Source organism: Taudactylus pleione, unplaced genomic scaffold, assembly GCF_031769625.1.
Source record: "Taudactylus pleione unplaced genomic scaffold, aTauple2 ptg000109l, whole genome shotgun sequence".
NCBI lineage: Eukaryota > Metazoa > Chordata > Amphibia > Anura > Myobatrachidae > Taudactylus > Taudactylus pleione.
Genome location: NW_028284511.1, coordinates 2,438,139 through 2,451,098, shown reverse-complemented (window position 1 = coordinate 2,451,098; position 12,960 = coordinate 2,438,139). Strand labels below are relative to the sequence as shown.

The following is a 12,960-nucleotide window of genomic DNA, read 5'->3' as shown; positions in this document are numbered from 1 at the left end:
GACAGATGTCATACTTGCTTCCTCTTGCAAAGGATTGTATAACAGTCAATTGTTTTTTGACATTACTACTAGTATTCTTGATCCCCTTCTGGGATAAATATACACCCCAGCAGCAGCCCTAGTGCTCAATGATTCTACTAAGTCAGGGATGGGGAACCTTAGATCGACCCCTGGGACCTTATACGGCCCTCAATCATTTGGTCTGGCCCTTAGAGCTTTTTTCGGCTAGCCTCATCTGACTAGCAGGGTGCCTAGAACAGCACCCTGCGGCCAGAATCTATGCAGCAGTGCTGCCTGGAGCATCCTTAGGACACTTCAAACAATCACACCACTGCCCTTACAGCTACCCAGAGCATCCTCAAGATGCTCCAGGCATTGCTCTAATTACCGTTGATTGTGGCCCTGCCCCCATGTGACATCACATGGAGGGGGTGTGGCCTGAACTGGGCCCATGAATAATGTTATATATATATATATATATCAAAATGGCCTTCAGCAGAAAAATGGTTCCCCTCCCCTGTTCTAAGGAATCCTGGATAGGGGAGGACTCAGTTTACCTAAGCAAATTAGATGCAGGACTAGCTGCAACCAATAATGAGGATATTGAAGGTGTTAGCATTGTAGGTTGCAGGTGCAGGGATCTAACTGAGAGAAGGGAGCTATCTGTTGCTGGATTGCTTGTTACTTTTTTAGCATAAGTTTTTGATTTTGCCAAAAACTTTTCATGAAAGCACTGCAAATATTCTCACAGGGAGGAAGTTTCATATATGGTTAAGAGTGGAGACAAAGTAACTGGAGATAAAGTACCAGTCAAATAGCTCTTAACTCTCATTTTTCAAACACAGTCTGTGACATGGCAGTTAGATGCTGGTTGGTGGGTACTTTATCTCAGTTCACTTTATCTCCATCCAATGCTTAGTGAATTTACTCCTGTGGCTTTACAAACACTAAAGATGGCAAGACAATTGTCAGGATTTGGATAAAATAATTCCACACATAAGAGGTGGATATGTTGTCTTATGCCCAGGCATGAAAATGGCCTTCTTATTATAACAAGCATGAATTGCTTCCACTTATGCCTCACTTAGACAAACAGCATCTGTGTCATCAACATCAACATCCTCATTAGTGCCAGCTTCAGGTACAAAAGTATCCCCCTCATCATGTTGCACTTCCACCATAGCATCCTTTATTTCTGGGTCAGCATTTTTACTTGTGCTGCTCATCCCTACATTAGCAGAGGGTGCAGAAATGGTTGATGGAGGCTTCTCTACTACAAGTACATTATCAGAAAGGTCAGGCTCACATATAGTACTTGCAGACACATTTGACTCTCCTCAGTGATTTGTGATGTTTATGAACACACAGTTTGTTATACTGCCTTAGTGGGGGGTTTTCAGCACTGATACTATATTATGATTTTTAATTTATTTACACCTCTTACTATAACTGTCAACTCAGCACTGGGTGCCACTCCCCATAAAACAAAGGTGAAAGGCCAAAGGGAATCCTTACTCCTCCTATAACTGTAAATGTTAATTGAGCATTCAGCAATGCATCTGATACGTGCAATGTCTGCTGTGAAATGGCGCTCAAATCAAAACAGGATGGACTAATATGGGATCTAAAGCATGTGAGATCTGATACCATTTTGCCTTGTTTTGGGATCCGAGTCAGGTGGGAAGATCCGTGCCATGACTCAGAATCCTCTGGATATGTAAAGTTCAGGTGGGGTCTTGACCAGTCTGTAGGAAAAACATTATTAGACCTACATATTGGCCCCCCTTGATACCAACTCCTAGTGTGCAGATCCATATTAAGCATATTGAAGCCTATGGGGGGGGCAACAGCAAAATTAAAATGGTACAGCAGTAATATGACCATTTCAATTGGGACAAATATTGCTGTTAGTTTCCACACAAAAGGGCAATTTTTTGTCATGTGTAAGTGCACCATTATTCAGAGAAAAGAGGGAAAAAGCAAGTTTGTCATGGTAATTTCTTGAATCTCTGGCAAGAAATAATTCCAGTAACAGTAAGGATTGGAGGCATGAGAGAACCTGCTATTCACAATGGAGTGGGCTTGTCTCCAAGTCAAAGATACTGGACCTGATTGTGATTCACACACAATGCTGATGTTCATGGAGTTAAACAATTACTTTGCTACTATACATGTGCAAAAATCCCTAAAAACTCACTCGGAGGAGTAGTAGCGATTAATCCACATTGGGCCGTATTCAATTAGCAGCGATATTATCACACCCATGATAATATCACAGTTTTTTCGGCAATATTATCACTTTGGCGATAATTTATCGCCGATTTTTCATGTAAAAATGGGTAAAACTTTTCTCCATTTTAAAAAAGGGGGAAAATTTCCAAAATCCCTATTTTTGTGTAAACATGTGGGGATTTCTTACAGAACCCTTTGGACTAATAATACTTTTGTGATTTTATTTTGTAAATTGCGTACTTTGATGAAAAATGACCGCTAAACTTTCGGTCCAAAATATTTTTTTTTCGGTAAAAATGCATTTAATGTATTGGGGCTGGTATTTCGGAGGGACATTAAGATGCGCCAAGTTTTTTAAACATCGCATGTGGCTGGCACAGGTGTTTTATTAGCAGTTTTAAAAAACCACCTGCACCAGCCACGTGCGATGTTTAAAACACTTGGTGCATCCATATGGCCCCTCCAAAATACAAGACCCAATACGTTAAATGCATTTTTCACGACAAAAATATTTTACCGAAATTTCAGCTGCCATTTTTTGCAAGGTACGCATCTTACAACATTTTTCTGTAAGAATTCCCAAAATTTTTACCCCAAAATAGGGATTTTTCTAATTTTTTCGCCTGCCCTAGGCTGGAGAAAAGTTTTCTCCAGTTTTTAGGTGAAAAACGGCCGGACGATTTGCAAACGACGGCGAAAATGGTCAATTTCGCTTCTAATTGAATACGGCCCATTATGTGTGAAATGCATTTGCCATTCTTGGGCAGAGATTGGGAGGTGACTATTCAGATGCTTGGAGATGCACCCTCTTTTGGGCATGTTATGGGAGGTTTGCAGGCATGTCGCTGAACTGGTTGTGTACTTAGACACTTAATTGCTCAAGTTGTAGGCCATACTAATGGAGAATCTGCACCTAGTATGAGGGTTGTGCCAGTTTCAATGGTGCGACCATTGATTGTGTTTAATGATGCTCAAAGTGGGTGTCTCAATCTTTGTACATTTAGACATGCACTTGTAGAGATGTGTCCTGCTACATCTTTGCTCTATTCACCATGTATCATGTCCTGCTAGTCACACTGTGCAGTGGTGTATTGAGTCACATCACAATGTACTGAATCGCTGGAAAAGCCAGAGAATGTTATACAACTTTCTGTCCACCAGATGTCGCCTTTCCTAAACTGCACTGTGCATGCGTAAAAAAAAGACAAAGCAATGTCTGTAGTACTGCCTGCTGATTGGCTTACTGAACCTATCATTCGGTACACTATAGTTGTCATGGATAGAGAGTTATAATTGAGTGTATAATAAAGGAGTACATCGTTCTGTGTGCGAGTCCTGAGTACACTTCTGAAAAACTATTTATAAATGTGTTCTGCTATCATTACTACAGTATATTATGCTAGATACATGTATCAGCATGATAACTCCTCATTTTAGAAGACAGTGCCAGTCCGTGCGACTTGTACCATACACATTGTTCTGCAGTAATATGCGGCACTCACACAGTTATAGCATGCCTTAGAAATTAGTAGTGAGGTTTGAGCAGCGCTGGGGTTTGAAGGACACTATATAAAACCATCAATCAACTACAAGTCTCAGCCCAGAAAGAGGTGTCTCTGAATTACTGACTATGCATTTTATGCAGCACACTTCCAGCAATGTCGGCACTGCTGTGCTGCTAGGAGTTTGTACAACATGTCGCTAATCAGTACACATCAGTTAGTGGTGATGACCTCAGCATTGTAGAAAGTGGTGTGGCGTGCTCACACGGCAATGACATGCCTTCAAAATTAGTAGTGAGGCTTCAGCAGCGCTTTATGAAATCATCAGTGAACCACAAATCGCAATCACAGAAAGAGGTGTCTTTTGATTACATGCTGAAAGTGCATTTTCTGCAGCACACTTGCAGCTATGTCGGCACTGCTGTGTATCAAATCATCACTTAACTATAAATCTCAGCCCAAGTTGTTCTATAATGTATTATATGGTGATTTTTTGTATTATTAATTTACAGGTATCAATTAGTGCTAACTGCAAATACTGAAAGAATCCTGTATGAAATCTTTGGAGTTGGCATTACAAACTTGGTGTGCCCTCTAGGTCCCTTCTCCCAAAGCAAGCATGAGCCTTTCATTAACATAATAAAGGACATGTTTTGTTAGCCATGAAAAGGAAAGGAATTCATGGTGACCATTGTGATGACACCATCCTCCTGCCTTCATTTACAGTATATGCAGTGTACATGTCTCCCAGGGGAGTTGGGGTGGGTGGGAAGGCTGCCTTACAAGGAATTTAAACCAAGTGCCATGCACTCTACTTCGCACAATGGGGTTTATTCATAGAGCAGAAAAAGCCCTGTTTTGCATATAAATATTAATATGTATTTTAATAAAATGAATAATAATCAATAAAGTTTGTGGTTTTCATTACAGATGTCTTCTTTCAGCCCCACAACTAGATAAGATCTTTATTCATGCCATCTTCCATCTACATGGCCTACCCAGGGATATCATATCGGATCGAAGCATACAGTTCATGGCCAAATTCTGGAGGGCCTTGTGTTCTACTTGCGGAATTAAGCTAAATTTTTTGTCTGCCTATCACCCTCAGACTAATGGGCAAACAGAGAGGATCAATCAAGAACTGGAAACTTTCATTAGGCTAATCGTGTCCTCCTCTCAAGATGACTGGCTTGATCTGTTGCCTTGGGCAGAGTTTTCCCATAACTTTAGATACCAGTCTTCCACTGGGACCACCCAATTTTTTGCTATTTTTGGTAGACATCCTAGAGTACCAGAATTTCAAGACCTTCCTCCCATAGAGGTACCTGCTGTTACTAATCTGGTTGAATCCCTTTCTGATGTATGGAAGAATGTCCACTCCTCCTTGGAAAAGACTTCCAGTAATTACAAAAGATTTGCAGACCATAAACATCTTGCTGTTCCTCTCTTAAGAGTTGGAGATAGAGTCTGGCTTTCTACTAAGAACATGCGTCTGAAGGTTCCTAGTATGAAATTTGCCCCATGATTCATTGTAATTTACTGAATTCTGAAATTCATTAATTCTGTGGTTTATAAACTTGAACTTCCTCCTCAATTAAGAATATCCAGTGCCTTTCGCAGTTCCTTGCTATGATCATTAGTTCTTAATCTATTTCAATCCTCTCCACCCAAGACACCTCAAGTTCAAACTCAACAAGGTGAATTTGAAGTAGAAAAGATTCTTTATTCCAGATTTCGATTAAGCCTTCTGCAATATTTGATCAATTGGAAGGGCTATGGACTTGAAGAACAGGCATGGATTACCGCTTCTGATGTCTATGCACCACAGCTCATTCGTGCCTTTCATAGGAAATTTCATAGTAAACCTTCTAGGTGTCCGGAGTCCACCCTAAAAGGAGGGGATACTGTGCCAGGTGTAGTCAAGTGTCCGGCAGCATCAGGTGCTTTCTCAAAGCCCGAGATTACTGCTCAGCACACACAAGTCACCGAGACGTTGGTGTAGAAGAGAACAGCAAGCAGGAAGTCTGGTGGAATGCAGAGCCCGGAAGTCTGGTGGAACGCACGGGCCCTGGAGTCAGGAGGGAACCATCTATGGATAAACCATATGGGACTAAATCCCAAGAATTTTTCGGGGGACCATTGAAATAAACCCTTATACGCAGAACATTCTACTGCCTTTACCAATGATGTGTGATTATAGGAGACTTATTTGGAATCACTGAGTGGGTGGGAAGAATAAAGAAACCTTTTTGGGATTTCTATTACATGTTCTGATGTGAGTTGGGGTATGCACTGATTGAATTCGACGAATTGACGGAATTATGCCATCTGCCCTTACGTTTGATACATAATTATTATTTGGAACATTAAGACGGTCTCTCCCGTTTTTGTATTTTTTCCTTTATATGTGCCAACTGGACTAATCCCTGGAGACCCTAAGGACTATCCACAGAAAGTGATTTGTGCGAGGACCTTTTCATCTCTTGAAAAAGATTGAGTATCTTTTCTTTTTTGCTCTAAAATTTTTTGTATATCCAGCACCACCTGGCAACACAATAATCTTCTTGTTACAATTGTATATTGGAATTTATTGAGTTTCCATTTTTTGTGTTATACCAGAGGCAGCAGGTTTTGCGCACCATTTATAATAGTACCTTTTTGTACCTACTGTCCGGTTGTTGCCTGGGATCAGCCATTATTCACCACAGCACCGGCTTCCTCTGAACTCCCAGGCGGTCAGATGTCAGGTGCAGCAGTGAGTGACACACTGAGGATTACTCCTAGGGTCCGCTAGGACTTATTGGGTAGCACTGTGACTTAGTTCCTGCGGTTGCCATTATGGTTGCAGCCATGTCAGTCCATATCACCTGACTACCTTTGTCCTGTGGTAGCATCGTTAGCTGTCAGCTGACGTGGTCCTCCAATGGACTGCTACCATTGGGTATTTAACCAGGCTCCGTGCAACAGGAAGTTGCCTGAACAACTTTGCTACTTTAGTTTTGTCTCACTTTGGTTTCATTCCAGGCTCCACGTTGGTCCATGCTGTGCCTATTCGCGGTATCCTCCAGTGTGTTTTCCAGGGTTGCCCATGTCCAATGTTCTGAGTGCATTACATCTCCTATCGAGTTTATTTTTTCTTTTGTTCCAGTCTCTCCCTGTTTGTGGCTACTATATACACCACCCTGTACAAGAGACCAGCACTTTGGATTAAAACTCTTTCTACGTCTGGATCCCTAGTGCACTTATTAACCCGCATCCGGCTCCCCAGTGCAACAATAACTGATATCTGCATCTGCATCCCCAGTTCAATTATTACTGATATCTGCATCTGGGTTCCCAGTGCATCTGTTACTGATATCTGTGTCTGGATCCCCAGAGCACCTTTAACTGATATCTGCATCTGGTTCCTCAGTGCCCCTACACTGATATCTGCTTCTGGATCCCAGTACAATAGTTCGTTACCTGTGACTGTGACGCTCCTTGTGTATCAGAGCTACCATACTCTTCCAACACTCCTCCTGTGTTTTCCTGTGTTTTTGTTTCTTTCCCACTAGTACCAAATACCTGACCAAAGGGCCGTGACCTGCTTGCTGGGTGCAGCTAAGCCCAAATCCCAATTGGGGGGACACTGGAGAACACCTCCCAGTAAATTAGACTTTGCGACTTTGGTCAGGTCTCTTAAACATCCAGTGCTAGTGGATGAGGAAGACACATATACAAGCCCCCTGTCTCCTGCTATCTCCTTTCCCCAAGGCCCAGGCCCCAAGCTCTCCAGCTGAGGATCCCGAGAACATAAGCATGACAGAATTGAGCTGCCTTATTATATAAAAAGACAAAGAAGCTCTCAGGAGGGTTCACACTCCCCGTGGAGTCAATGCCACCTGGTAGGGTGATCTGGGTCTGCACAGTCACTGCGATCACAGTCCCAGTGGCAGTGGCTGGTTTTCACACTGCCATGCATGAGCATGTACAGTACGCAACAATCAGCTGTTTGCGTGCATATTTGCAGTTGTGATCCATAATGAAACAGGCCCTAAGTTTCCTGTGAGCGGGGCTGATCAATGCCAACTGATAATGATTTGAACTCTGCTAGGTTAGCACTAGGCATTTGCTTATATGAAAGTACAGATGTGTCCTCATACACTTAGTCTCAATATGGCATGCGGAGTGGGATGCCTGGTGTGAGTAAACCACCAGGTCCCATGTGACTGATTGTTACGAGCATCGTTTGTGCATCTTTTTCTGCTGAGAAATGCATCTTAGTGTCTATGTGATGTTACTAAAATGCACAAGGAGACTGCACTGATTAATATTACATGTGACGCTTGCATATCTTTGTGCAGCTGAGTCTGTAAATAAAGTACAATGGAAGTTGGCATGGAAAAATGCGGTGGATGCTGCCTCGTAGCATTTTCTATACAGATTCAGACTCAGTTGCACAAAGATATACAAATGTTGCATATTAACTTACTCAGGGCAGTCTCCTCATGTTTCTAAAGCTGGGTACACTCTGTAGCGATGTGTACCCGGATGATATGGTGGCCAATGGGCTGACATATCATATCCACGTTACATATCAGAATAATGCAATGGAAGATAGAATGATCCCCTGTCCTTCATTACCTTGCACAGTGCCACATGCTATATCGTCCGGTTGGACGGAAGATATCGCTAACAACTAGAGTCGGCTCCTGCACAGTCCAAAATTAAAATAGGGGAGCAACACCAACTGCCCTTCCAAAGACTGCCAAACATTGCCGGCAAGGACTCACTGGCAGTTGGTGTGGCTCCCCTATTTGAATTTTGGACTGCGCTGCAGCCACTCCTCTGGAGCCTCCATTACCAACAACTGTACACACTGAAAGTTCTGGCAGAAAAGTCTTTATTATCAAGGTGAAGCAGGTCCAGACACTGCCCGCATGTATTAAAAATGCTTTCTCCAGCTAATCACATTCCCCTCCTTCGGCATCTGACAGGTGTTTGCAGTGAGTCTGCACATGCGCTGGTGAAACTCCCAGAGGCACCTGCAGATAATTGGAATTTTTTTTTTATTGTTCTTTGTATGCACAGTCCCTGGCTGTTAGAACCGACAGCCAGGGACAGTGCTGTGTGTTGATAAGGCAATGACAGCTGTTACCTCTGCAAAATCGATACCTGATGCTTCTTGCTCCTGATGCCAGACAAACTGGTCAGGCAATAAGCCAGTGGTGGGGGTTAGCATCAGGGTGCCAGGACCTGGAATGTCCACACTTATTGTGACTGCTGACTGTTAAGCACAAAGAGTGCTAGGACATTTACTTTTATGTTTATTTGCTTATTTTATGTTATGTGCCTGTGTGTATTCAGGCCTATGCTCACGTATGCTAAGGTGCAGTGTCTGATACCATTAAAAGACACTGCTTCTTCCTAAAAGCTGTTATTTTCTCTAATTATTGTATGGGCATTTATATATGTAATTGTGTTGTCATTTATAAAAACCATCTTGCACTATGTATGTTTGTTTTTATCTTGTATGTGTTTTTTGGAGTCCTATTAAACCCATGAAAAAAACCATACTATGGATGACTACTTGTGGACCTATGCGAAACTTTGAGATAAGCCTAATTATTTTATCCATATGGTACGGGTTCACTTATAAGTTGTATTTAATTCCCATTGGTGACATTTACACTCAATTGCACTAGGAGGCGCCTTTGTCATTTATTGCATTTCAGATTGGAGGAGGTGGTGTGGATCCTGATAAGGAGCTTGGCCGTCCTATACTTTTCCTGTGCACTTATACATATGTTTGGATTTTGTTAGACACTTTTTTGGACATTTTGGCCCTTGTTTGGATTTTTTGAATGCAATATATTTCCATTGTATACACTTTCAGCGCTAATTGTTATATATATATATATATATATATATATATATATACATACTGTATATAGAAAAGTAGTTGCTTTAAGGTGGTGCATTGTTAAAATAGACATTTTAGGGCACTATTATTATCATTTGCATCCAAAAATAATGATTCCTTATCATCGCAATTTGTGACAATAAGGAATCTTTAGTCACTCAGATATACCATTTGGGAGTTGTTGGAAAAGGGACTCAGAAAGAGGTCCATCCTTCGATCACTGAGAAGTAGTGTGATCACATTGCAATCACATTTATTCAGCTGTGCTTCTGCGTATGCACTGTAAGATGTCAGTGTCTGCGCAAGCCGGATCCACCGAGGGGAGTACCACAATCTATTTTACCTCTGTGCGTCTGGTATGAAAATATGCCCATGCACAGTAGAGTTATAAAACACAGGATAAGTCTTATACTGTCTCAGTTATGGTATAAACAGTATAATTTTAATCATGCCATATAAATAAAATGTAATTTACAGTAATAAGCCGGCCTATTTGACAGTTGGCCTGACCACAAGCAGACCTCATGTCCTTGGTGATACTTAGCTGTGTTTCTTATGAAAGTCATAAAAAATACTAATAGTAATAGTTTTAGCAGATGAGATAGTTAATCAAACTTGGAGGTACATTATAGACGTTTTGGTCTTTGAAACACCACCTAGGCTCACTTGTAGGTACCGGGGGGATACCACCTTGGTGCAATTCTAGTTTAAGGGGAGGTACCACCTAGGAGCACTTCTAGATGAAGGGGATATACCAGATAGGTGCACTTCTAGGTGAAAGGGAGATACCACCAAGGTGCACTTCTAGATAAGGGGGAGATACCACTAAGGTGCACTTCTAGATGAAGGGAAGATACCACCTAGTTGCATATCAAGTTTAAGGGGAGATACCACTTAGGTGGACTTCTAGTTTAGTGGGCGATAGCATCTAGGTGCACTTCTTGTTTAATGGGAGGTACCACCTAGTTGCACTTTTAGTAGGAGGGGACATTATACCATTTTCTTTGTAGTTTGAGGGGAGGTAGAAACATCTGAGCAAAGGATTAAGGACCTTATTCAGAGTCGGTCGCGAGTGCTGAGCGCTCGCAACCGACTCGATGTTGGTCCACAGGGCATGCACATGATGGAGACGGCTCCATCGTGCGCATGCGCGAGCCCCCGCTAACGACGGATCACCCGTCATTAGCAGGCTCGAAGCAGATGGAGCGAGCTGTCAATGTTGATTGACAGCTCGCTCCGTTTGCTGGGCGGGCAGGGGGCGTGCCCGGCGAAACGGAGGCTTTCCTTTCGGAACTCTTGCCATTTTGTGGGTGTCTCCACTGACATCATCAGTGATGTCAGTGGGGAGCTTCCTGCTCAAACAGAGCAGGAAGCTCCCTTGGGCTTAAGGTTGACGAGACCCTACCCTAGGGTCTCATCGTAAGCCCCGATGGTCGTGATGGTCTTGACCATTGCAACCATCTCCCTTAGCGGTCGTAAGAGCTGTGGTTGTTAACCCGCAGCCTAACGACCGACATGGAGGCCGCCGTTCAGGATGCAAGCGGCCGCCCTGTTTCTGAGCGACCGCTTGCATCTTACGACCGCCTCTGAATGAGGCCATAAATGTGGCAAAATAAATGGCTAACTCATATGAGCTTAGAATTATCCTTCTGTTTCTTTCTTAAAATTCTGTATGTTTTAGAGTGGTCATTGGTGACAATTGGGATCAAATGTAATACTGTAGGCTTTAATTTGCTAGTCCCATCACAATTTCTCTGATACTGTATAGCCATTAGATTAAAGTGGCAATTAATTTTAAGGCTGCCAGATAGATTTTACCTTAAAGCTAATTGCCACTTTAAAATGAATGGCTATATTGCCAGAATTGTGCTGGGGCTTGCATTTTGGACCCTATTACATGTGGTCCTTGGTCTTTATTACACATTTATTTTTAACATTGTTCAAAACATAAGCACATCTCTGCTGAAATGCAAAATGCAAGGTTTAAAGTGCATTATATTAAAAGTATGAAATAATACTGAAACTCCACAAACTCTAAGAGGGTAAAAAATCAAGTGTTAGTAAACATAGCAGTGTGTCCTCCAGAAAACTAACAAACAACACTGCGCTAAAATGGGACTTCTTCAATCCTATATCTCATTTAATAATTCTGCTCTACAAATGAAATTTAGTTTTTGCAAAGTTGAACAAACAAGCTTTATTGTCTGCCTAGTCCTAACATAGGATCACCCTCAGTATTTCCAACTCCTCCCATCAACCGCTGAAAACTTGTGTTCTTGCTCAAACTCTGCTATGTAGCTAATGTATTTTAGTAAAAAACTAGATACAACAAAATTTAAGCATTGCACAAATCATCTAACATCCAAGAAGAATTAAAGATGTTCCTTGGTTGCTTTGTACTTCATAAATCCATTGTCAAACTTGCACACGAAAGATAAATTTGAATTGTTGATTATTTTTTTACATTTGTTAAAACCAAGGCCACCAAGACCTCACACAGGTCCCAATGCTGGAAAGGGTGTATAGCCATGCCCCAGCTGGTTAACTTTGAGGAAGCACTCTGAGAGGGGCATGGACATCCATCTTGATGGATGTGGCTACACCTCCCCAGCAAGTCTGGAGAGTCTCAGGTACTTTGTAACCACCCAACAGACTTTTAGTAGCCCAGTTTGTATCAGATACAAACAATATAATTTACTCACTTCCTGAATGAGCATTCATCATTTTGTGCCTGTGAAAAGATAATATACTTACAGCATTTGGATACAGGACAGCAAGGATTAGTTAACTCAATGATAGTTGAAGGAAGACATCCTGGCACAGTACAGTTTGCTACTTTGAATTTTGGACACGATACTTGAGTACAAGTTATAGTGGCATCATGTTTGCATTTGCATTTCTGGCAGTTTTCTGTCCATTTGTCACCAGGCTGAAATCAAGATTTTGTTTAGTTGTGAGATTATTTATATCATATACTTGTTACTCATTAGTAAGTGCATCCTGCAATATGTAGGGCTGCATAACCCTTAAAAATTACATGTACTATACATTTTTAGAGCATAAATTGATCATCAAAAGTACAAAAACTTATGGTGAACAAATTCATATTTTCACAAAAACCAACAGCAAGATCTGCAGTACTTTCAATTAATAAATCTTAATTAAAGCTAACAAACATGGATGGATATAGATATAGAATAAAATGCCTTTTTAGGCGAAGAAACATCTCTTGTGAAGGCTGTCAGAGTATGGACATTAATATCACCATTTGTAGACTAATTATTAATCAGTCAATATGTATATATGAATATTACATTCTTATAC

General features: G+C 41.5%; 1 protein-coding gene across 1 annotated transcript in view; it reads right to left on the bottom strand.

Moving 5' to 3' along the window:
* LOC148525216 (von Willebrand factor-like) overlaps positions 1-12,960 on the bottom strand; it is a 265,846-nt gene that overhangs the window by 155,990 nt on the left and 96,896 nt on the right. The window contains exon 5 of the mRNA XM_088471026.1: positions 12,391-12,565. Within this exon, the coding sequence (XP_088327152.1) occupies positions 12,391-12,565 (175 nt within the window). The remainder of the gene's footprint in view (positions 1-12,390; positions 12,566-12,960) is intronic.